Raw genomic sequence first — 27,027 nt, 5'->3', positions numbered from 1 at the left:
ATTATTAAGTGTTCTCCTGCAGTATTGATGGCTTGTGTAGGGACTGCTGCTGCAGCAGTGTTGTGGTTGTCTCTCTGTCCCCTGGCTGTTCCTGACTAGCTGACTGGGGACCGGCTAATTGGAGGAAGCCCTGGAGGAGAGGCAGAGGAAACAATTACGGTGGGAGATGTCAGGCATCATGCATTTTCTGCATTCACACCGACTCTGCCCGCAGTGTAGTAATGATACTGTATCTGTACAGTAACGCAGCATATTGCTGCTGCCATGACAACAAAATCTGCTCCGTTAGATTTTTTCTCGTTCTAAGATATGCGCATTCTATAAAGATATTTGTTATAGCAGAGATTCTAAGTCTAGATGCTGAAGAATAATGGCCAGAAGAATCACATGTAATGATCTTGAGAATCTACGATGCTCAGTCCCTAGCAGCCATAATGAGCCTTTGTGTCCATCATCTAATGAAGACATGCATCCCTTTAATTATAAATGAATTATTATGATTTATTTTTATTACATTCATCCCTTTCAACACAAATTTCCCAGTCACTTCTTAGTCCTTGAGTATCTCTCATACTCCTCTGTCACCATCAACCCCAGCCTCTCCTGCCTCGGCCTAACTGGACTATTTCTCACCATAAGAGGCCAGGATGTGGGTGGAGGAAGCCTTCATCCATACCTGCCCTCATTAACAGTCAAGACATGTGTCCTGAGATTCTGTCAAAGGCTGGTTTGCTCTGTGCGAGATTTTGTTCAGCTGAAGGAAGTTTGTGCATTTCAAAAAGAGAGCGAGAGAGGCAGAAAGTGCAAGAGAGAATGAATGAATAAAGCAAGCCCGGTGTAGGTCTTCCTTCCCTGCCCTTGACGCTTCTCTCCTGATAAGTGAAACCTCCACCTCCCATTTATCTCTTGTTTTCTCTTTCAGACTATCATGGAGCAGTTCAACCCCTGCTTACGGAACTTTGTTGCCATGGGGAAGAACTATGAGAAGACCCTTGCCAGTAAGTCCTTTTTTCTCGTTTATTTTCTCCGTGCTCCTTGTTTGCTCCGGGTTTAGGCACACTGCCAAGCCAGCACTCACTCTCTTTCTCTTACTCTCTCCATATATAGATCTACCTTTCTTTCTTTTTGTTTTGCTAAAATAGACAATATTTCAATATGTAACATGAGCAGGCCTTATCCTGCATTGCACAGCCTCTGACACGGCTTGTGTAATAGATTGGACGTTTATCCAGACAAATCTAATCTGATGCAGAAGTGAGGATAGCTCTCTGTTAGCAGTCAAATTCACAAATGAAAATGTATATGTTTATCCCGAAGTCTTTGCTCCTTTCCCCTGACACACACAATAAGTAATTCAGGCCTAAGTGTAGGTAGGAGACAGACTTGTAGGGACTTGCTGAGCCATTAAAGACCCACTTTACAGGATTGGCTTGACCCAAGGGACTAATAGGCTCTGATTTGCGGGGGCCGGGGATGGAAGGAAACACTTCTGCCTATGTGGTGCTATAAGTGACATTTTTCAACACCAGAAAAGCCAAAAGGGCTCCATGGGTTGGCCTACTAGAAGTGGATATGGACACGTTCCAGGTTATCCAACACAGCAGTGAGTCGTTAAATCTCACAGCGTTTGGTAAGTGTAAATGCAACAGATGCGTACAACTGAGTGACTCCAACTGCCTACCAAACACAGCCTGGAGCTTGTTATAAACGTGCCCTTGCCCTCGGCATGAGGACGATGTAGGTACAGGAAATGGTTGATGTCCTGATTAAAGGATGTGTTGTTTTCCGCCTCTTCTCTAGAGTGAAGTATGAGTGATGTACTGTATCTGTAGCTTTGAGATGAGCCCCTCCCCTACTAAGTGTTTGTCTGACTTGCAATCAGAGATCCTGTAATCCCCTCCGTCTGTCTCTGTGAGCCCCTCACCACACATTTCATTAGACACAAGTAAAGTATGCGTATAGATCCAGCTTATCTACTCAGTCCCCCTTCAGCTACACACACACACACACTCTCTCTCGCTCTCTCTCTCTCTCTCTCTCACATGCAGCAACAACAGAGAAGAAGAAAGAGTCTGTTGCTTGGAGATCACTTTGAAAATCTGCCGTAGCCCCCGCCATCCTGCTCGCACAACTCCCCACTACATTTGCAAACTTGCATGTGCAGACACATACTCACATTCACACACACTTTCCACATCACGGCAAGCAGGGGGTCTGTTTGACATAATGAAGAGAAGTCCGTTGTGATGCTCTGGTAGCTCAGTTCTCGGGTGTTTTCCCCAGCAATAGAGGGGAAGGAGGAAACACACACACCGTCTTCTGCCGTTGACTCAGCTTTAATTGGGATTAGCATATGTCCCTCAGCCTTAGAGCAGAGCTGCGAGGCTTCCAGCCTGGGAGACTTCCTGTATTGCAGGGCTGCATCTGTCTGCTTGACTTAGGCAGGCCGTGCCAGGCTATTGTTGAAAATGTGTCTCTCACCTGGCAGCTGTCTGCAGGCACAGGGCCCATCTGTCACCTGGACCGCTGCTGAACTCACCTCTAAAAGCAGCGGCCATTATTCAATTGTGATGGGCCGATTGGCAGGGTGTATGGCAGTCGAGCAGAAATCTGGAAGCAGACTCTGCCCTATTTGACCTTTTGTTGGCCAGCACAGCAGCAGTTGGAATACTAGGGACTAAGGTGGATATGGATCTGAGCAACCAGGAGTACTATTGATCTTTATTTAGTCAGATTATGGATTAGGATTAACCTAGCTAGTTGTTTTTGTGTATCCTGAAGATCTAGAGCAGAGGTCAAGCATTTTGTCTGTACATGAGTAGGTGCGTTTGCCAAAATCTGCACATCTGTGCATACATGTGACAGTTTTTTTAGTTACCCTAAGTGTGACAACTGATTATTTAAGCAATGACCCTGTGTCATTGCTGGAGAGAGATACTCCCTCCCCCTTACAGTCGGCAGAACAAGTCTTAAAAATGTCCCTCTGAGTGACAGATACGTTCTCTGAGGAAGTATGGTAGTTTTCCAACAAGAGCCTTATAGATAAAGAGATACCAGTGAGTATTGCAGATAAAATACAATTGTGTACAATAGACATGATCGGTTATGAATCTCAAGTCTGAGTTGTTGTGGAAGTTTTCTGTACAGCAGTAGAGGAAAGGTTTTGTTGAAACAAAATAAAGACCGCTTGATAAAGTGAACCAAGGTTGATTTTCGGGGTATTTTTATTACACTCTGCAGAGTATAAGGTAAACAGGCGCACAAAGTTTACAACAGCAGCAACGTGGAGTGTCTGACAAAGATAAGTAGCAAAACCCTGGTCTTATATTCTCTTTTCTCCTGCAAGAGGATACCTTGCGTTGGAAAATGTGCCCAATCTTAGCAAAACAGTTAATCTCAACACACAGAGTTGGACCCACTTTTACATCTTCCGTCATGCCTCAACGTTTTCTATCGTTCATTTATCTTAGCTGCCGTTTGGTCACCTAAGATTGTCACCACTGATTCTGTACTCTTATTGATAAACTTAGCATAAACTGTGTCTTTCAGACTTCATGGAATCAACCTTCAACTGGTAAATGTAGGGACAAACAGCTGTGATCTCTTCTTCAGGGAGGACACACACATAAATAATTAAATGAAGTCATATAACTGAAAAGCATAGTGTAATAATTTTAATAATATTACAGGAGTAAATATGAAATGCTTCAATATAATTTTCCTAGTAAAGAGTCTAGAGATTTTGAAGATTTCTCCACAGTCCAAGACTGACATGAAAACTGCTTAAACAACCCTTTTCTTACAAAACATGGCAAATATGCTTTTATTTCTGTAGAAATAGACAACTTTTTGCATGAGTCGGTACACAAGATTATACATCCATCCATTCAATCATTCTTCTAATCAACAGTCTCTCATGTCACTGTGTTGCCCTGCGGTCTGGTGAAATGTGGATTGACAAACAGAAATGAAAGACAGAAAAGGCCTGTGGTGGTTAACCACATGACATTGCTACTGTATTTGCTTGGTGGAACAACAATATTCTCACAGCTTTTGGCTGGCAAATATTGAGTTTTTGTGGTCTGTTTGGTTTTCAATTAAAAAGGCCAGGAATGAAAAAGGCCCTAACACCAGACATCATTATGAGAAACCCACATAGGGAAGCTGACATGACTTACTGCTTTGGTAGCAACAGACAAACTGCTGCAGCAAAATTAATTTGGGCTTGATGGAATAGACTTGGTGCCAAAAACACAATTCTAAATATTAAACTTGCTTGCATACTCTTTGTCGGGATCATTAACCAACTTTCCTTCTCATAACAGTAAGCCCTAAACAAAACATAACCGGAAGCCTTAAACATAACAGAAAACACATTTGTTTGTGCTTGTGCGGTTTCCCCATCAAGCACAGATTATCAATCAGAAAATAATTTCCTCTATGCAATCAAGCATGCAGAATACCAACAAGATGATGTTGAGTAATTGCATAGCAACATCAGTGTTGCTATTTTTCTGGGATTCACTGCTTCAAAAGCATCTGAGGAAAACCAGAGGTAGAATGAACATGTGCAAATGTTTTAATATCACTGGCCAGACTGCTGACAACTTTGTTTAGACAAATTTAAGATGAATTACAGTTACAATGACAGTATTTTCTAAATTTGAAGAAACGCATTGCACTGTAACATAATAACTAACTGATTGTTTTTTTGTTAATTTTCTAGATGTGACATTTGCTGCCAAAGGCTACTTTGATGCTCTGGTCAGAATGGGGGAACTGGCCAGTGAGAGTCAAGGATCCAAAGATTTGGGTAAGTGACTGACATACACCTGTTGGCCTGTTTCCTGCTGCCACTTTCTCTCTGTTTCTTTGTGTTGGCCGCAGTGGCCTACAAGAGCTGCGTCATTTCTTCTTACACCTACACATACACATACTGTATGTCATCTAACATTAGCTGTGTAAAACCAGGTGGCGGGGGAAGCTAATTTCATTCAGAGAGACATGTGGGTTTAAACAGGTGTTTTGAATTCAAATTTCTACTGTTTGTTTCCTGGAGGAGATCATTTTGTCAATGTATAGGCTTCCTTTTGTCAGAGGAATGTCCTCAGAGGTAGAACAAGGTAACAATTATGAATCAGTGAGTCAGCACAGCGAGCTGGTAGCTGAACATCATTTATTTACACTGGTATAGACGAGCTGTTTTTGGAAAAGCGTTTTTATGTAACTGGTCTGGAGTTTGTATTGATTCTGTGTGGAAAACTGGATCGGTATACCACATGTTGGAATTGTTGCACCTTATGTAATGTGTGTCATTAAGGGGTGTTTGTGTGTTCTGGTTACAAACGTAGAGGTCGATTGGGAACCAACACCTGGTCCTCTCGTCGTGAGTTGTTTCCTAGGTGATCTGTGTCTCTGAGTCCGTATTTGCTGTCACTAGCCCGTGGGAAATCAGATCCTGTTTGAAGAGATTCCCTTTGCACTTATTGTGCTTTTGACTGCGTGATCTGTGTTGATTTGGCTGTTGATTTGTCGGGGCCTTTGTTGAAGTGTTGCTGAGATTTAGTTTGGGGTTTCTACAGCCCAGCCAACAGGGACTGACATGAAAGTGCTCTCAGGATGTTTTATTCAGTAAGCGGCCCTCTCTCTCCCTCTATCTCTTTATCTCTGTGAAGTTTTTCCCATTGATACAACAGTATCTCTGTGTTGAACCGAGCCCTTCTCACAGTAGCAGGCTCTTCCAAGCCAGATATCCTCAGTCACGAAAAGAAAGCAACATGTACATGATCTGACTGACGGGTGATCTAATCTCTTCTTGCACCGCACAACACTGTGGCTGTAACAGCAATGAGTTATATTAAAGAATACCTGTTGTGTGTTTAAATTCCTGTGTGTACTAGTTGACTCCTCCTCATACTTACACATGTTGTACCATGACAATTTTGGTGTACGTGTGTTTGGAAACTTTTCAATTTACTCTTTTTTCAAGTATGTATGAGGGAACTAAAAACTGATTCCATTCTCAAAAGCTGTGCCTAGAGAAAGATCTGCTACAGAAGGTTGTTCTGTAGCTATAAGCCGCTGTTGTACAATGTCAGTCTCTGGCTAAATGCACCAGCTACACCCCTACACCCCCCCTACATGCCACTGTGGTTCCTAAGGGAACCATTGGTGATGTTTTCTTTTCCAGCCACCTGCTCTCACCTCTTTGGAGTCCCACCCTGAGGTCAGCGCCAGTGACATGACCTCCTGTCAAACCGTGTGCAGGGATGAGTCCCAAAGCTCAGGGTTTCCTGCTAAAGGACAGAAATATCCATAGATTGGTGGAAAATAGTACTGGAGGTTAGCCAAACAAACCACAGCTCGACAACACATAGAATATAGATGTGAGGTTAGATATTGCTCGATGATTTCAATCTCAATTTAATTCAGGATTAAGCTTTTAAGTCTCCCTTTTTGTAATTAATCTTGTGCTTATCTTTCTTATGAGATGTTGCCATGCAAAATGTTTTAATTATTTCTCTTTAAATGTCCCATATTGTAAAAAATAGATTTCCATCTCTTTTTTGAGGATTAAGCAGGTTGAGGTGCTATATAAGTACTGTAGATGCATCACAAACTCCATTCCACAGAGAAATGCACACAGGCCGAATTAAGAAACTGCCTATAAACAAGCCATCAGGACTTCTAAACGGTTGTGATGTCACAGCTATACTATATATAGGTAAAAGTGCCAGCACTGACGGTGCAGATACTCCGAGAACGCAGATGCAATAGACTCGAAAACTGACGAATCAGGGCCAACTGGAAAGGGTGGCTTAAAGAGACTAAAACCAAACTAACTGAGACTAAATTCAAACAGAGGCTAAATACAGGTATATTCAGTATGAGAACAGACAGTATAAAAACAAAATTAAGATAATGTTTTTTTCACATTTTAAACCATGTAAACATGTTATAATACAAATTTCAGCCAGATATATTCAATGAGCATTATATGGGGCTTAGTGTTTTACACAGTAATGCTGTGTCTCAACAGCTAATTTCACCTGCATGTAATGTGTGTTGATGAAGAGTTTTTTTTAAAATAACACAAATGATAACAATAACACAAAGGGGAGGGACGGCTTGGAGAGATGTATATTTTTGGTCTAAGACGTGATGTTTGTTGCACGCTTGCTGACCCATTTCCTTTCAAGCTCCCTGCTCCAGATTTAAAATGTTCTGCCGCCAGTAATCTCTGGCTTCAAAGTGTCATGTTGGGTATCTGAGTGACCTCATAAACACTAGATCCATGATTTCCCACACTCAGATCAGTTGGCAATATGTTAATATTATTTGGTTGAATAATTATTGAGTTGGTTGGTTGGTTATTTAAAAAAAGATCTGACTATATTTGTGCATGCTCACAGGTTCATGAATGCTTTAATGAGTTTGTGCATTTGTTGCACTCCTTTAAAGCCTGTTAATTCCATAGAGCGTCAGTAAGAGACGGGCTGCAAATGTTCCCACCTACACACCTATGAATCGACAGCTGCTCTTACCTCTTTCTTACGCACGCACGCACGCACGCATGCTTAAAGTAGGGAATGAAATTACCTTGTGGAATAATGTCCGCTATTGCTGTTTTTATTATCGATAAATCAACATGCACTTTGTGGGGTGTTCATGCCTATAATACTTACATGGTTGTGTGCATTTTCTCTACACAAATCTCCTGTCATTTCTGTGTTTATACAGTATGAGTGCTCGTTTAATCCACTTGTGTATATCTCTGCCTAAAGAGACAGAGTCTCTCTCGCCAGCCCCACTACTCCCACACACTCCATCCCACAAATCCTCCCCTGGTTGGGCTAATCATCGCCTGTCACTTTGCCACCCACACACACACTAACACACACACACACACACGCTAACACACACCTGCCCTTCCTCCCTCTCTTACCCTTCTCTCCCTCTGTTTCTGCCATCCTCTTCCTTTATTCCTCTTTGCAAAGAAGGAGTGAGTACTTATTACCTCAGTGACATCAATGTGTGTCTTTCCAACCCTTCTAGGGAAGGACAGGGCATGTAAAGTTTGTGGGGCTTGTTTACAACAATCGTAATAACCAGCTCTGCCCCACTGTGTTTATATTCCTGTGAACTAAGAGGCTTGTTATTTACAACCAGACCAGCAGCCAAAGAGGCAATTTGAACTACTGCTCCTCAAGTTCCTAGTATTTTGATTCGTCACCGTTCCTAGAGCTCATTTATCTTTGTTGTAACTGACCGAAGTCAGACCAATCAGCCAACTTTGCCTTTTTACCATAAGCATTTTACAAATTCAGCTATCAATCATATTTTTTGTTGCATTTCCCAATCTTCCTCAGGTTATTTAGCAAACGGTTCGGTATCATAATTATCCTTTTTAGCACATCTCTCTTCTTTCCTCAGTTTGTGTTAGCTAAGAGAAGACGGATTAGCCTAGTTAACCTTACCCATTGCATGCAATGCTGCACTCTCAGTTGACAGGGCGCTTTAGGAACACCGTTTATTACCCGCTGGTATGGTCAGCCAGTTATTTAGTGTCCTCAGGTGAAGTAGAGTTGAAAGCTGCTCTGTGCTTGGCTGGGTGCTGGGTGCTGGCTGCTGTGCTATCCTGCATGGCTTTTGTTTCACTGTTTGATGTATGTAAAAGTCAGACTAGTACAAAGTCAATAATAGCCTAGTTCTAGTAAATTTATGTAGCAAAGACATGTATTTTATATTTATTTTCTATGGCTTACCTTTATCTTGTCCTCTGGTTAACTTTTAAAAATAAACTCCCTCTCGGGCCACTTGGCTGATTAGTCCATTTTCAAAAACCTGGACAGGAATGTGAAGTGCTTACAGTTCAGCCTCCCCAGCCGAACAAAATCAAATATCTTTCCCCCCTCTAATCGACTTCTGTAACCTTGCAAATTGCCACGTTTTAATAACACACATGTATGATTCAGCACAAAGACATGTCTTTTGGGAAATTACATGCATTAGAGAGAAATGGAGGGTAATATTAAATTGTAGTCAACCAATGGATTGCTTAGGTTGCTGCTGGGGACAGGGCCCACAGCAGAAGTAATCACCTGGAAAAACCGGTTCTCACAGGGAAAATGAGGCTGCAAACTGATGTAGCATATTTTTCTTTTTTAGGTTAATGGATTCGGGACATAAGCATTACATTTCTGCTTGTAAATGGAGGCCTTCTAAAAGGCTAAATGACATGTCTGTTGTTAAGAGTATAGGTTTGCGATGGTGGGTGAAGCATTAACTCTTGACATTCTGTATTTGAATCACCCACCACAAAACACGCAGCGCTCTCTCTCTCTCTCTCTCTCTCTCTCTCTCTCTCTCTCTCTCTCTCTCTCTCTCTCTCTCTCTCTCTCTCTCTCTCTCTCTGTTTTCCGCTTTCTGTCTCTCTGTCTTCAGTCTGGCCTACCATCTCTCCTCCTCCAGCACCTGTCCCTGTTTAAATGAGAGCAGAGGAGCTCTTTTCTTAGCTCTGTCCCATCATCCCAGAGGTCCTTGCCTTCTCCTGCTCTATTTCTGAGACATGCACTGCATGATGGGAAGCCAGTGGCCCCTAAGCTCTGCATCTGTACACATTCACATTGCCCTTCATTTGTTCATGCCGACGACATGTACTAAAGGTGAGCTTAGATACAGCTGGGATGGACTTGGACAAAACTGCACCGACAACTCTCTCTGCAATTCCTTTACTCATTTACTTACTGTACACTCCAGTAGACACTGAGAATGAATGAATCAACCCATTTACATTCTGCACTAGTTCAGCTGGAATGCAACAACTCAAAGCAGCACAGTCATGTGAGTCATGCTCGTGTCATGCTATTGTGAAAGTGTGATTAAACCAGTACCTCCATGTTTTGGGTCATTTGGTATTGTCATGTATGCAAATATCTATTGTGTGGGGGTTTTCGATGTTATTTGTCATTCTTATGCAATAGTCCCTGAAGTATTTTGGAAATGTAGAACTGTCATGATTTTACAAGATCAGGCATTATTTGTGCTGTGCTTTGCGTTAAGGAAGCTATTAGGCAGCTCCAGCTATGTTTCAATCCTGCACTTTTAGCATTTTTCCCCTCTCGAAAATTAGTTAAACTAATAATTGCATGCCTATCACCTTTTCCCCTCATTACTGCATAGTCAGACTTGAATTGTCTCTGTGTTTGGTAACCCTTATTGACCCTGGTTTCTTAGGGCGTTTAACTATCTGGATCAAATAACACACACACAGCCCCTCCTTGAATCTCCATACTTTAACAGGTAGATGCATGACTCTGCTGTTATTCTTACTGTCTCTACTCAAGTGCGAAGGGCTCTGCTACAGTTCTTTGGAGAAAACGGCACTATCATTAAGCTTTACATTACAAGTTCACGTCTGTTTCTTTTCTGTAACATTGAGGTATAACTTGTTGTTATGGCATTCTAAAGGGATTTTCCCCATCATTACATGTTTTGCTCCAATATCTGTATCTGCCTAATTTGCCCAAGAACAAAATTTGTTCTTTGATGTCACGCTTTCTTCCCTTTGAACCTCATATTTTGATTCTTAGAGGTGTTTGGGGCAGCGGAGAAACAACAAAATAACCCAGATATTTTAAATGATTCCACACCGAAACACACATCATAATCTGTATGTTACAGTCAGAGTATCATAACTGTAACCCTTAATTTGCCTTTTTTTTTTAATTAACTTTACTCACTATTCTTTGACTTTTCCTCCCTCTTTTGTCCCTCTACCTTTACTAAACACTAGCATTTAATGGAACTTATTGTGAAGTGTTACCATGTTCAAACATGTAATGATCTCATGAGGCTTTGACATCTCAATGCTTATCATGGCATATGTTGTTGTTGAGCTCAAAATAAACTTGTAAGGAAATAACTATTAAGCAAACGACACGATGATCTGAATTTACAGCCCCATCTTTTAGAGTACAGACCGAAAACTGCTTCATTATGTTTCAGCTTGTTGCTGTTCTAAGATGTGTTGGGTGGTTGAGGCTGGTGGAACAGCAGCTTAAAAAGAGGCCTGGATTTTGGCTCGCTGAGACCAGATGGTTTGGATTTGCTACACACTGTCTCATCCGGTAGACAATGCACAACAACCTACCTGTGACCTTCTTAGAATGCATGCAAAGATTACTTGCAACAGGACTCTGGCCCACTTCTCTTTGACAGTCTCACATGCTTGCTGTTGAGCCTTTATTATGGCCTAAATACATGACACCATTACTGGACATACTTATAAGCGGGCTAGGAGGTTGGACAGTTGTGATGACCAAGCTTCCAATTTTAGCTACACGATAGATGTACTCTATATCAATAGTCTTTTCCTGTGAGAGACAATGCACAGTAAATAAGCAAAGTGGGAAAAGACTTCAAACTCTGTGGGTGGGGGTGGGTGTGGAGGTGGGTGGATGAACTGTAAGAATACACTACCCTCCCTTCCAGCTTAAGTGTGTTTAAATGTTGTAGTTTCACAGGGAGTGTACTTACTAACATGTACACAAACACGCTCACACAGGCACACTTACATGGTCACCCAGACTCAGCTATTGTGCATATCTGACACTAATTCCCGCTGCACTGTTATACTTGCCACTCATTTGTTTCCCTTGTGACTTAACATGCTATGTAGGTTGGTATTAACATCACTGTACGATTTAGTCACACACACACACACACACACACACACACACACACACGCAGTACACAGAATCTCCAGGTGGATCCACTTTCTCTCCCAAAGAAGTCCTGATGTAATGATAGCTAATAATAAGGGTGGAGATCAAATGGAACGGTTTGAGAAAAAAATCCCATCTGTTCCGCGCCGTAATATCTGCCGACCTTTCAGCAAGACATTGAATCCCGAAATGTATCTGTCTTGTAGACAAACATGAAAATAGAATGAACAGAGCAGTGCTGTTTTGAAAAGAGTGTACAGTGTGTGGGTTTGGGTTACAGTGACACTTTTCCGGCCATCTTCCTTTCATTGTATTTAAAATACCACATGTTAATTTCAAGTGAACAAACCATTGGCTACTGTTTAAAAAAAAAAAAAAAAAAAAAGTGCAGTGCTGGTTGATTATGTTGATTGCATTAGTGTATAATGGAGCCATATTAAAATAACAAGGCTGGAGTTTTTGTTTGCAGTAATTAGAAACATATTCTATTAATAAAGATTTGACAATGACAAAATGTTTTTTCCTTATAGTAGGGGAGGGGCTAGAAGGGGGGCACAGGGTGGCACTGCCCTCCCCCCATTTAATTAATAAATAAATAAATAAATGGCAGACTGATCCTATAGAAGCTAGGTGTCCAGATATACAATTAGTTAAAAAAGAAAAAATGGCATTGTGTTCAATCCAATTTTTTACTATATTTCTAAACAGATTTTCTACTCCCCCCCCCCCCCCCCCCCGACTGATTATTGGTCCCCCCTGTGCCATCCCACTTTATAAATCCTGGAATCGCCCCTGGTTCTTAGCCAGAATTGTGTTAAGGCGAAAAGCTCACTTTTTGCCAAATAAATACATAAAAAGCATGTTGAAATTGGCAATGGCCCCCTCTGTACAAAAAATGTACCAAATTTAACCGGACACTGTGATCCTAACTCTGAAACCTATATAAACCACTTCTAGTGGAGATCTTTGAGCGGAGTTTTGTAACACAACACTTTGCAGCCGCTGCCCCTCATCTTGCAACTTCTTCCATGGCAACGACCCTAGCATTATCCTGCTTCCATGACAACCCATAGTGAATCTGACTTGACCTTCACCAGTGATTCAGTTTCTCTCCATCCACCTCCATTCTCTCCCTCCCTCCATCTCTTCTCTCTTGTTCTCGCCGTTCAACGTAGCAGACTTCCACTCTTTTTTCCCATGCTTCCTAGCCCACATTCTGGTTTTTTTCCTTCTTTTTTTACCTGTGTGGGTGTTTCATCGCTTCTGTTACACAAGCAGTCAATATATCTATACGAGCTGATGTCATACTTCAGGGGGATAGAAGTCCATGATTCTTTCTCTGACTCAGTGGTTTAAGCTAGCAGGCATGTGGCTGCTTGTCGCATGAGCTGCAGGTGCAGATCAGCCCTAGCTCACCTGTCCACAATGGAACTATTGTTTTCTTTCAGCAAGGGACACAGAACGGGTTGAAACAAAGCTTGGAAATATTGATACAATAATGTCAAGGCTCTGTGTATACAGTATACTGGTGTGTGTGTGTGGTTATGTATCTTTGTGTCCAAATGTTAATTTTTTCCGCGTTCGTAGAGTCTTTCTCTGTGGCTGCCTGTCTGTCATGCCGCTCTTAGCTGGTATGCGGATATCCTTGTCAGGCTGGCAGCTTAAACTTGGTCTCACATGTTGTGTCATGCCTGCCAGATCATTTGTGAATGAAAAAATAATGTTAAACAATACAGTCAAATTTTCCACATTATGCCTCTGATTCTTGATTGAATTATCTGCTGTTGACTGCCCCTGAAGGTTCCAGTTTGTTGTCGTGTGATATGATATCAAAGTTGCCATGGTAACTGTTTGCATCTCAGTAGTGTGAATTATTTTTTTCTGTGTACTCTGGCATCTTACATTGTGCAGGAATGAAACTTCAGGTGACAAATTGGGATCTCTCACTGATTCACTTATTATTTACCTTTCTGATAACTTGCAGGCACCAATTTCCCACTGCCGGTTTATTTGACATATGTGCGTATGTGTGTGTGTGTGTGTGTGTGTGTGTGTGTGTGTGTGGCACAGCAATGGCTGCTCATTTCTTAATTGATCCAGCTAGTTGAAGCCGCAAACAGAAGGCCAGGGTTCCTAAGCCTGAAGGGCTGTGATCAGGGATGAGTGTCTGTAAGCTGCTTAGAAAGGCCTGCTGGGAGCTGACGCTGAGTTTTTGCTTGCTTCTTTGCTCATGTGAGGGACAAGATCAGCAAGTTGTACAATGGAAAACAAATTCCGGGCTGTCTTGGATACACAGGTGTTATAGGGCCTGTAGTTGCACTGACTTTACCATGCAATAAATAAAAAAAGAGAAATCTCTTCTAAACACTATGTTTTGCTGCACACACATTCATGTTTTTGGCAATGACAAGATGGTTTGAATAGAATTTGACTAATGTGTAGGTCATTATTAATATCTGTGTTAAACCATTGTTTAAAAAGGTCCCTGATTGTGCAATATGTTGAGCTCATGTGACTCTCCAGGAAAAGCTTTGCGATTTGACATCATTGTAACTTTTTAATTTAAGTTGCCCCATTTACTAGCATTCATACACAGCATATACATAATAAAACACACTACAATGTAGTTGTTAGCAACAATAACTACTCATGTGGGCACCCATACTGTAAGCTGAGGCTAGTGTATGAGCAAATAATAAATGACAGTAAAACACAGTTGTAATGATATAAAAAGTTATGTCTTCATAAGAGAAGTAATAATTGTTGACAAATACTTTACATTAATAATGTTATGTCTGTTTGCAACTATATAACGGAGTTTTATAAACCATTTTATAAATGTTTATATATTGGTTATAAATGCTACCGTAAATTGGGTGACCTAAAGTCTTACTCATTTCACTACAAAGATTTGGATTCTTTTTCAGAATAATAATTGCATATTGTATTTTTTGTCCCCCATATAGTGTAACGCTGCTTCACTGTCTGTCTGTAGCTATTTGCATTGTACATGCTGTCTGTTGAGATGGAGACCACTCCAAAGCCCTTTGGTTAAGACCAAAGATTGTACTGAAACCACTTCAGCACAAGTTCTGATTTCACTTACAAAACATTTTGAGATAGGTTGAGAATGTTCTTTTGCAGGTCCGCTTTCAAAAGAATGCACAGCAGGGGATAAGAGAGATAAGTGTTGCACTTCAGTGTGCAGCTCCTACTTAGCCACAAATGTACACCACTTACTTTTTCTGCACACTGTATTGATTTCTGTAGTAAGACAGTGATAAATAATATTCTGCCATGGTTAAGTCTTGTCTTGGACAGTGCTTCACCTTTGCCAAAATGTGATAGATGTTTATAAATTGCAATTTCAAATGCTTTTTTGATTTTCATATATCAAAATATGACCTGTCACAACATCATTGATGTTTTAAGTAAATAACCCATATGTAATATGTCAGACAGAGCTAGTAAAGCTAAGGGGCTTTGGACTTTTTGGTCAAGGGAATGTATGTGTGTCTCATTTTTCTGTACATGCAGATTTCACACTGTCTTTCCACCAGGTCTCTATATGTATATGTGTCCTTTGCTCAACACAGCTCTTTGTGTTCCTTTTCTTGACAATGCACTGCATATTCAGAAGAGGCAGCCTGTAGGTATAAAACAATGAAATGCTCTCCCTAGCTGCATGACCTTCCTTATTTCTTCTTCCCTTTTGGTTATTTCCTTTTGTACTCCTTTTTGTGTGGAGACGTTAACCTTTCTTTGAGGTGTTTTATTGTTCTAGAATTCACATTGCCTGATGTTAAGGCTAATCAAAGAAAGTAAGGCAAAATGTTTAATCTCCACGAGACATCATCGCTAAAAGCTTGACAAACCAGAATTTAATTTAAGTATTTTTCTCACCAAATTTTCATACTTATCATCACGTGTTGTTTAGTTTTCTCTGTTTTCTGTTATCTCGTACCAAAAAACTAACTTTCATCATGTTCTTCGTTGTCCCAGTTACAATTCACATGTCCTGTATGTTTGTGTATCTTGTATCACTGCATGAGCTTTGCACGCTGGGGTCTCTCTGATTCTTTCTCTTATGATTTTTGTGTTTCTCACTTTTTCCTCTCTATCTTCCTATATCTCTCCTCTGTTTTTCTCCTCTGCTCTAGGAATGCTTGTGCAGTTGAGTGTTGTTCATGTGTTCCCTGTCTCCCTCTTTCGTTCTGTGCAGGGGATGTGCTGTTCCAGATGGCTGAAGTCCACAGACAGATCCAAGTGCAGCTAGAGGAGATGGTTGGTATTCTAAGCTCAAAGGTTTTGTAGTTGTGGTTCAACACTACAGCACTCTCTATACAACTCTGGCAATGTCAAAGGTCTCATGATGTAATATTTTAACACGATTTGTCTGTCTGAAGCCCATGTTGGCAGTATGTTGAATACAAGATAATTACATGATCTTGTATTGAATGAACAGACATGCTGAGCTCACATTAACCCAAGCTGCTTATACAGGAGTTGTCTGGGGAAGTGTAGTGGGTTTATTAAACACTGTGGCATTCAAGGTGAAATGATTGAATGACAAGTTATCCACATCTCGTCAATTTCAAGTTCATTAGTGTGTGTCCAGTATAGAGGAAGCCCTGGGCATTAGGTGCTCATCGTGTGGATGCCCTGGAGCTTGAGCCAGCTGCCCTTTTATGTCTATTTGGCCCTATGCCTGTACACGCTGTCCATAGTATGTAATCGTTCCTCTTCTCCATATTAATCCTCCAGTATTAGCTCCTCAGCATGAGTCCAATCAAAGAAATAAGGATCAAAATTTACTGTACTCACTCTGCAAAAAACACTTTGAGCTTAATTAGCTTAATTAAAAGCTTATATTTCTGATTTTTTTTTTCATATCCTGTTTGAGTTTGCTGGGATTCTGTCCATTAAACAATGGGATGTAAAAGTAGACAAAATAGTATTGTGTTGCACATATATTAATCAATGCATGTACTGTATATTTCTGTTGCAAATCAAACCTGACTTTCAATTTAGGTTTCTCATTCAGTTCATTTCTAAGATTTCTATGAGTTTTGAAAAGAACTTTCCATGATTATTTAATATTTTATTTAAGATAATTCATATTATGATTATCGGTTAGTATATAGAAATGCATTGGATAGTATTTTGGGATATTTCCTAGCTGGTAGCCAGTTCTTAAGGCAGGTCAGTTGACAATCTAGTGACTAATTTTTTTTTTTTCAGAACTTAATCAGTGACATGATTTGGAGACTGAGAGAGGCTTCACAGTTCAGGACTTTGTTGATGAAACATGTATTCAGTGACTAAGTAAATGAGGATAATAACCTATTTATCTATTGCATCTAACTTAATGTGGACCACTTTGTCTGTGACCTCTGTGTCCCCATGCAGTCTCTGTGAGGGATTGTCATTGATTTAATTCAACTGTTTTTGTGCTTTCTCCCCAGTTGAAATCATTCCACAACGAGCTGCTCTCTGAGCTAGAGAAGAAGGTGGACTTGGATAGTCGTTATCTGACTGTGAGTATCTGATTGGCTCACTTTCCTGAAGCCTGAGGACAGCTTCAAAATCCAATAAGTGCACTCCCTATTTCAGCTCATTTTAGTGCTTTATTTTACATTACATCAAATCTGTCTAGACCTAATTTGACAGAAGAGATCAAAGAGATGGAGGCAAAGTTGTGTTTTAACGTCTGGATTAAAGTCTGTCTCTTAGACAAATAGAGGATGCGTGTGTTTTAAAGAGATGATGATTAGAAATAACATTTCTTGTCAATTCACCCATCAGGGGTAGAGTGATAATAATTAACATCTCCTGAAGAGTGTGCATGTGCGTGCGTGCGTGCGCTGTGGAGCTGGTCTACATGTGATATCTATAGAATGAGTGGGTTGCAGCCTGGATCAAAGTCTGTCTCTTAGACAATTAGAGGATGTGTGTGTGTTTTAAAGAGATGATGATTAGAAATAACATTTCTTTTTCAATTTTTTTCAATTCACCCATCAGGGGTAGATTGATTATAATTAACATCTCCTAAAGAGAGAGAGAGAGAGAGAGAGAGTGTGTGTGTGTGTGTGTGTGTGTGTGTGTGTGTGTGTGTGTGTGTGTGTGTGTGTGTGTGTGTGTGTGTGTGTGTGTGTGTGTGTGTGTGTGTGTGTGTGTGTGTGTGTGTACGTGTACGCGTTGTGGAGCTGGTCTACATGTGATATCTTTAGAATGAGTGGGTTGCAGCCTGAGTGTAGAGCAGCACTGCTGCACGTTGTTTTGGGGGATGGGATAATGTTGCCGTTATTATATTGTTGGAGGGACAACATTACGAGCTGCTTTGACTTACAGTCACGGACACTCCAGTGTATTTAATATAATTTTGCTCTAAAATTAATTTGAAAGAAAGCTTGCTTGTAGACTCCTTGCCTTATAACTTAACAGCGAGACTTAGCAATAAAATATATGTTGTCTAAAATAAATGTTGATTTGAATTGAAAACCATAATATTCAACTACATACACATCTGCCAGATTTATGTTTCCTGTCTAAATTGATACAGAAAAATGTATGAAAATGTGTTGTGCTTACATTTTTTTGTGTTTTGTGCTTCTTACATTAGTTCAGATGCAGCAACCATGTCAGACAATTGTATCTTGGCGTACCCCTGAGGTTTTAACATCCATTAATTTTAATGAATTTCCTTCAGATCTGCCGCAGTGATAATAGCAGTCATTTTGCTTCAGACTTTGTGAATTAATCATCTAAAACTTTGGCTTCCAAAAGACTCAAAGAAAGCGTGTGTGTGTGCTCTTCCCAGCGGTGTATCTTTCTCTGTTCTCCCTCTGTCCTGGTCTCCTTTTTTCTCTTGACTCACATAATGGCTTACGCTGGGTTTTTCAACATTGAAGTCAGTATTGGCAAAATAAACAGTCTATATATTACCTATGAAGAGGAGCACTTAAGGCTAATCAACTGTAAGAGACATTAAGAGTCTAATTATTTGTCTGCAGTAGTAGACAATGATTAAGAGAAACCAAAGTCAACAAGGTTTTGATTTGTTAATTAGAAGGAACATTCCAGCTTAATGAGGGGGACGATAAATCATCTTGTCTACCCTATTTCCATAGCCAATACCTTATTGTGTCATCCCTAAGCATTACTACACTGTATGACCTATGTGCTGGGGATTTCCCCCGGAGATGCACGGCTAGGAGTTAAAGATATGAACAGCTGAGCAACCCATATTGGTTTGTACTGCTTTAGCTCTAAGACTAGGGGGTACTCAAATTATAAATCATACATTGTTATTGGGTTACAAAGAAAACACCAGTTTTGTTCCATTTTGTGTTGAAAGAATAGAACAAATCAATATTTTTTCTGATTGGGAAAATGAATCAACAGTAGATATTGATCAAATGTAACTTTTTTTTAAGCTTATTGTTTGGAGGTTGCTAGATGTTTCCAGCTTAGACCTACGGAGCTAACACCACCCATTTGTGCTATGAAACCCAAACACTGCATGTGTCATACTGCTAGTCTTCAGTGACAACAACAGCTTCTTCTCCGGCTTCCCTTTCAGCCCAACAATGCCTGGAGGATACCTACACCCTCGGTGTCTTGCAGTATGCAAATGTGGTTGTTGAACCCTCACGCATGAGCTCTCCTCAGCCAAATTTGCCTCGCACAGAAACCACATAAGCTTTGTCACACCAGACACGGTTACTATAGCAACTGAGCTGGTTCAGCCAGGAAACAAAGTTGTTATTCGCAATAAATGAATACTAAAAAATAGCTTAATAAATAAGTAAACTCTGCCTGTAAAATGACTAGGCCAATCAATTGGCGTGTCCTACAAATCCTCCATTACGTTATTGCTTTGCACTGATTTTTGTTCTTTTCACAATGCTGAGAAAATCTACTTGAAATGTGCTTGAGATAAGACACAATCGTGAGTGGTGGTGGTCCAAAATCAAACCTAGGAAACAAATAAGTAAACATGGATCTTTGAGAGAATCTTGTGTATTTGCTTGTTTCTTTGATTAAAAAGACTGAACACACCACTATACAGTTTTCAAAACAGTCCCACACAGAAATGAATTTGAAAAACATGAAATTAGATATAAAGCAAGTTTCAAAGCTCTGCGAGATCATTTTCAAACTGTAGGGAAATTAGTTGAATCCAGTGGCTGCTTGTAAGGTCTTAAAACTTTGTTACGTATTTGCTCACCTATTTGTGGTCCTAACTTGTGTTTGTGCGCCACCATTGCCCCACGTAGGCTGCCCTGAAGAAATACCAGATGGAACACAAGAACAAAGGGGAGAGTCTGGAGAAGTGCCAGGCTGAACTGAAGAAGCTGCGCAGGAAGAGCCAAGGCAGCAAGAACCCCTCGAAGTACGGAGAGAAGGAAATGCAGGTGAGCCTTTTTCTGGGTGTGAGAGTGAATATGCCTCAAATAACCATCAAATGGTACACCTCAGTTCAGAATTACATTTCTTCCATTGTGAAGGACTACTGTAAAATGAGAAACAGCGGACAAAATCCCCCCCAAAAATAAACACACTTCAGCCAGTTTGTAGCACTGCTGTACTTTTAGCAGAGTCTGTGTGCATGTGGGTGACTGTTGGCTTGGAGATTTATGAGTCTTGGTGCAAAATAATGACTTTGTTCTTCACAAAGTAAAGATAATTCACAAAACAACAAGGATGGGGGTGGAGGCAGTGGCAACGAGGTGCCCTGAGTGGGAAGACAAACACTGGAGGTTTGTTTATGAATTGTGTGCCCTCGCCAATCTTTCACACATCTCCGCACATACAGCAGGTACATGAACACAAATGGGATTAAGGAATACGATAAGCTCCACTAATTCACATACTGGGAGAGTATGCATTTACTTTAGCCAATGTGTTTCTGCACATGGCTTTGATCAGAGCTTTAACAAAAGTGAGTCAAAGCACAGGACCAAATAAATATATATATATACACCACAAAATACTTGACTCAATTATGCTCTAAGGATTATGTAACTCAACCAGACATAAAAAAAAAAAATGGAAGTAGAATTTTTATTAAGATTTATGCATTTTGACACTTTTTTAAATTTAATTTTTAGTTTACGGTGTTATACCTTCTTGAATTGGTCTTACACTGTAGGGAGACATATGTTGTTGTTTGTTATTATGTATTATATAGCAACCTGCTGTGAGTTTCTATTTTTATATGTCTGTGTTTTGTATCAAAATTCTTTGTTTTGAGTCAGAAATCTGTTTTAATAAGGCTTCTAGTGGACACTGAAGGCCATTATGAACAGTCATATGTTATGCTGTTGGAATTTGCTCTACAGATGGGTTGATTTGTTTGTGAATATTACTCTGTTTTAAACCAAAAGCATGGGAATGTCTTATGTTGGTAAAGGTGGTAAGGTGACGAGGTACACATTGGACGTTCTTGTGTAACGGCTATAGTACAATAGATAAAATGCTCAAAAATTTGTATCAAAGACTACATCTTTTTGCAACAGTTTCAGCCTCACAAATTCAGACGGCCGACATTCAGAATTTGTCATGATGATTGAATGTCAAAATAATGCAGTCTCCTGATTCTGTGTGGGAACAAAGCAATGTTTGCTTTGGGTGTCGTGATTCATGTAATTATTTCCCGAGCTAAGAAACTTCCAACAGAGCAGCTAAGGTGACATTCATTTTGATGAGTTGGAATGAACCCTCAGTGTTATACATAACTTAATTAGTTATCTGTCACATTGCGTTTTCCGTCACTCGACCACCTACTTGCACAGTGTTCTTTCCTCACATAGACACACACATACAGTACCATCTCTGTATTAATCCCGGCTGTAGGCCTTCACTGTTGTTGTTTACCACTTATTTATTGGTTTTGTCCTGTAGCCAGTGCTAAAAAAAGGACTCAGCTGGAAATGGCGCAAGGATTTAAAGCATCACTAGAGAACATTTCCCCTTCCGTTCCCTACAGGTTGGAAGTGGAATTGTCCATTATATTATATTGTCCAGTTCATTAGAACAACAGATCTGCTACCCAATCTGGCAAACTAGTGTAATGTAATGGATAATTCCGCTTCCAACCCGTAGGGGGACGTAAGGGGAAATGTTCTCTTGTGTTGCTTTCTGTAGAACCTGAAAGTCTGACTGCTTGGAGGGGTGGATACAGAAATCTCTAACAGGTCAAGGCTTGCAGGGTAAAAACTGAGCTGTTGTTGGTCTTGCTGGGAAGTGTAGCCGTCTTTGACAGAATAAGATCAATACTGTAGCTGGACTAGAAACCTGATTCTACCAACACTTATGGATGCAATGTTTTGTAGTTCATTGGGTATGAAAATTGTGATCTTTGCTACCCAGGATGTAGAAAAAAGCATCTCCTCCATCCAGGGATGTGTGTTTGTTTCAATCTATGTGTTCCCACACATAGATTGAAACATCTACCCGTTCCTGTCTGGGATGGTATGGCAGTGCTGGATTGGGTGACTACTGTTACCCATTGGGTTAGTTCCACTGTGTCAAAGATGCCATGAGGAGATTTTGAATGAAGTGTCAACTTAAGGCATCAAAGCTTGAAGTGTGTGCTGCTGTCCAGTTTTGCATGTTGCAGGGCTTGGCACTAAGCCAGTAAATCTGTGTTAAGAACGGCAAGTTGTTACATGTTCCTGACTGCCTCATGTGTTGGATAGTTAAGCTTCTGTTAGGTTAGGCGAAACACCATTCGATGAACAGAAACCGCAATGCAGGAATCTTTCATTGCATATCAGTTAGTTTGGTCCCATAATGAAAAAAAAAAAAAGTGAGATAAATATTTAGGTTAAAAAACAAATCTAAAGATACAAGTTGAAATCTATAGTAAGGGACAATACAGTTTTCATTACACCCCAGCATACAATATTTGACTCGACTACTGACATGGGTAGATAGCATTTTGTTGTAGATTTACCCTTTGAGTAGCATGATGCCATATTTCATTGCCAGTAGTTCATACTGTATAATACAGTATCTTGCTGTGGATTAAATTTGATTAAAGTCACTGTGGTGACAGGTAGACCACTATCATATCAAAAAAACTCAATAAATTTAAACGTGGTGCATATTGGACATAGAGAGCAGTAGCACCACACTCTGATCAATTGAGCCTGTCTGCACAGAGGAGCAAGCTCATCAGGCTCAGGACTCATACCGTACACTCGGTTAGCAGAGAAAAGGAAAATCCATCTCACTTACCCATCAGCCAGCTCACTGTCACTGATCGTATCACGGATGTGGGCGTGCGATAAAAGTAAACTTGTTTGTGCCGGAGATCCCCAGGGAGAATAACAAAGATAGGGAGAGATTCTGCAATCCCTCAAGACCCTGTGCTTCACATTTCCTCCTGGTATTAAACTCTGATCTGAGTGATCCGATCACAAGTGGACAGATTTAAGTACCTGAGTTCCCACCCGGCTATAGATTGTGTCTCCAAATGCGTAACCACTTGTGCACAACCACTTGTGATCGGATCTCACTTCCCCGCTCTATATGCAAATGAACACGCACGTCATTTCCGTTTGCACATACCTGAAGGCTGGTAATGTGTTGCTGTACTTTAGTTTTTTATCTCACATAAATCATACCTAAGAAATGTGTGATTATTATTATTCTCATTATTGTTGTTTTGTCTGTACATATTGGCGTGCTTGTATGTATGTACACAATGCACGTGTTAATGGGTTTCTATGGGAATGTGGGGGAATATGGGGACATTCAGTGTATTATTAGCTCATTATTGTACACTCTTGCCAAATAAAAGATGATTTAAAATCGTGATGACTAATGACAAAATGCTGCGTACAGTCTGTCAGGCAGGAGAGAAAGACGTTTAAAAAAGTAGTAGAAGTTATTGTACATCTTATATTTGCTTATAGGAACTGTGAATTAAGTTACTGATGATGAAGACCCAACATTTCTTGAATTTGCTGCTTCATAAGAAAAGCTTTTAAATAAAAAAATAATGGGGGACCATTATTGTGAATTTATAGGAAATTAAACTGTTCCACATTTTTACAGCCGCTGCTTTGACCGCTCAGGCTCGCTGGCTTCTAAATAGCGAAAGGAGAAGTTGTAAAGGAAGAGCAGGAATGTCTGGAGTTATATCCTTCGTATTGGTGAATCAGGCAAATGTTTTATGAAACTAGAAATTAGGTTATTGAATACCGGGAGCGGACTTTTCTAGGCAATCACAGGACACAAAGCTACATACAGTTTGGGATTTGGATCAGGCAGCATGGCAATACGAGACAGAATGTAAAAGTTGCAAAGGAAAGATTTTCTAATCCTCCTTCGTCCCCTTCAACCCTTCTGTTATTCTAGCACGGGAGGGGCGTGACGTTTTCTTTTTTATCTCCTCTTTTCATTAAAAAGTAAAGTCAGAGCGCAGGCTGGCAGCCGCATTTCATTGATCGCTCGCTCCCTCCTCTCTCTCACAGTCTTCGCTGTTGTCTCTCCCACTTCTCTGTCTGCTTCTTTGTCTGTCTTTCCTCCCCTCCCAGTTCTCCTTGAGTCTTCAGACACTTGCCAAAATGCTAATCAGCTCATTATGTAGTTGAATGGAGTGGACTGAGGTACCATTAGAATGGGGTTCATCTAGAAAATTCATTTGCACTGTATAGGTTGTTAATAAGAGCTCAGACAGAGATAGAGAGACAGAGTTCAGGACTCAGAGTGAATATCTTGAGATGTTTAATAAACTCCGGGGGTTTTTCAGCTTGGTGTCATAAAATTGAAAATGTAATCCAACCAGGAATTGTGGAATGATGCAGAAAACGTTGTTGACGTGCAAGTGCAGCGGATGAGCACTGACAGACACACAGCAGATTGAAGCAGCTACTGTAGGTGAAGGTGCTTTCTCTTGTGCGCCCTGTGGCATTACAATACAATTCGTTTGAATCCAAAGAGTCCTGGTGATAAAGGGAAAGAAGAGCAGACCTAAGCAGCTCTAAAGTGTGCGGGAAAATACTTTTGAATCCCCACAGAACTGACGATGAGTGTGTATATGTAGTGTATATAGTTTTGTTATTGTGATACGTACTGTTGGCTTTGCTTTTGGCAGGGTATGAATCTTGTACCTTCCCAGTGCTTGTAACTGCTGGAAGCTACAATGGAGTGCATAATGTCAAATTATCATTATTTTGTCCTGCATATGTGTCAGTGAGGCAGCAATGCTAATCAGTTAAAGCCTGCATGTAAGGACTGCATTAATGTATGGCAGGTTTCATTTATATACACAACCTTTGCAAAACAAGTCATTCCAGCTATGATGTAACCTGAGGTTGCTCAGATATAATATTGGCTGGTGTCTGCCTGGGCCTTTTCAACTGCACCCATTGTCTTGGGTTACTTTGGTGACCTTTTTGAATGGTTTGGAAATTGGACCATGTGGATTTGACAAGGGGAGTGGGCCCTTTACCTTGTTGAGGTGACACTCAGCGCTTTCTCTAGACACTGTGCCTGTAAAGAAAGGATCTAACTGAACCAGTTTCAAAGTACTTAGTTTGAGCTTAAGGTCAGGCTGCTCTCTGTAGAAAAATGGGTTCTTCAACCCTTGATCGCTGTCTTCCTTGATTTGACAAATTGGCTCTGCGGAATTATGTAATAGCTTAGGTGGATATAACCTCACACCACTTTAATTTAAAAGGCCGTCCCTCAAAGTGTGTGTGTTTAGTATTTTTTAGTTGCCTAAAATATTCTTCCACACTTGGAATCCCAACAGTGGAGAACTGTTTGGAAGTTACTAAATGAGATACATATGCACTGTACGGTGGTACCACAGGATGTTACATTAAGCGGCAGGGAAAAGTCATTAGGCTTTTCATCAGTTTTTTGGGAATCAAATGTAAAATTTAATAAAATGCATCTACTTCTTTGAAAATACTGAACTTTAGGAGTTATGACAACTCTACTATTGCTCAGACTGAAATAACAATAAAAGTAATATTTACAAACTTGATGCCGTGTTTGACACCATTTCCTCATATGGAAGGGTATTGGACTCATGTGTCAACCAACAAAGTGGACATTTTTATCAATGTAAGCCTTCAGAACAAAGTGTATTTATAGTGAGTACCCATGACACACCAGCTTTGTTAGTATACCAAAAGAAACACATGTGTATACTGAATGTGTATTTGATTCTGGTTATATATGAGAAGCATACCCTATAACAAACTTAAAACTACCCAATAGCCCAAAGAAAAGTCTAGGTCAAATCATTGCATGTAAACATAACCCTCTCTTCCAGGTTTGTATTTAGCAGCAGATGTTATACTGTAAAGATATGAAACTGGATGCAGTCAACCTACTTTAAGACTATAGTATCGGAAACTTTCAGCTATACCAACATGAAAACTCTGCTGTTTGGAAATCTAGTTCCTGATACCCTCCCAAAAATCAAAATGAGACTCACTGTAGCTCCTCACTACTGGTAGTGACGTGCGTGCATGCGTGGGTCACTGGTCAGGGAACTCTACCTCTATATGGCATGAGAGCTCATGCTAAGACAAACTGACAGCACTGGATCTCCCTCCCTTTCTGTCTCTGTTACTCACTTTTATACATACATACATACATACATACATACATACATACATACATACATACATACATGAACACACCTTATGTGTTATTTTCCGACATGTCAAATTAATAAGTGGTTCTTTGTAATTCCTCCTCCACACTGCAGTATCTTTAGTCAGAATTGTCTTACCTCTGTACCATTCATGAGGGAATATCTGGCCTGAGAAACTCACTGAGTAAGGCTCTCTCCTTTCCGTCAAGGTACACCATCAACCCTAATTGCTCCAGTGGAGCTGTGCAGTGATTGACAGTACAACACTGAGCAGTGATTGACAGTACAACGCTGAGCAGCGTTATGCAACAGTGTAAATGGGAAGCAGAGTGTTATTTAAAAAGAGAAGTGCTTAGATGTAGAGCTGGGTAACATATCAATACATCGATATCGCGATATGAGACTAGATATCGTCTTAGGTTTGGAATATCCTAATATGGCTTAAGTGGTGTCTTTTCCTGTTTTTAATGACTATATTACAGTAAGGTGATGCCATTTTCTGAACATACCAGACTGTTGTAACTTTTCTACTATTTGCTTTTACCCACTTAGTCATAGTTTGCACAATACTTATGATTATTTATTTTTTTAAATCTTATTGTGTGAATATTTTGTGAAAGCACGGATAGTCAACACTACAATATCGTTGCAGTAATATCAATATAATAAGTATTTATA

General features: G+C 40.3%; 1 protein-coding gene across 4 annotated transcripts in view; it reads left to right on the top strand.

The window, feature by feature from the left end:
• The window catches only part of baiap2a (BAR/IMD domain containing adaptor protein 2a), a 52,592-nt gene that overhangs the window by 13,132 nt on the left and 12,433 nt on the right, over nucleotides 1-27,027 (top strand). For all 4 annotated transcript variants that reach the window (XM_034893096.1, XM_034893098.1, XM_034893095.1 and 1 more), the window contains exons 2-6: nucleotides 923-998; nucleotides 4,727-4,813; nucleotides 15,949-16,010; nucleotides 17,192-17,263; nucleotides 20,006-20,143. In XM_034893096.1, coding sequence (XP_034748987.1) covers nucleotides 923-998; nucleotides 4,727-4,813; nucleotides 15,949-16,010; nucleotides 17,192-17,263; nucleotides 20,006-20,143 — 435 coding nt within the window. The remainder of the gene's footprint in view (nucleotides 1-922; nucleotides 999-4,726; nucleotides 4,814-15,948; nucleotides 16,011-17,191; nucleotides 17,264-20,005; nucleotides 20,144-27,027) is intronic.

The sequence above is a fragment of the Etheostoma cragini genome, chromosome 15, assembly GCF_013103735.1.
Source record: "Etheostoma cragini isolate CJK2018 chromosome 15, CSU_Ecrag_1.0, whole genome shotgun sequence".
NCBI lineage: Eukaryota > Metazoa > Chordata > Actinopteri > Perciformes > Percidae > Etheostoma > Etheostoma cragini.
This window is presented reverse-complemented; position numbering and strand designations above follow the sequence as displayed.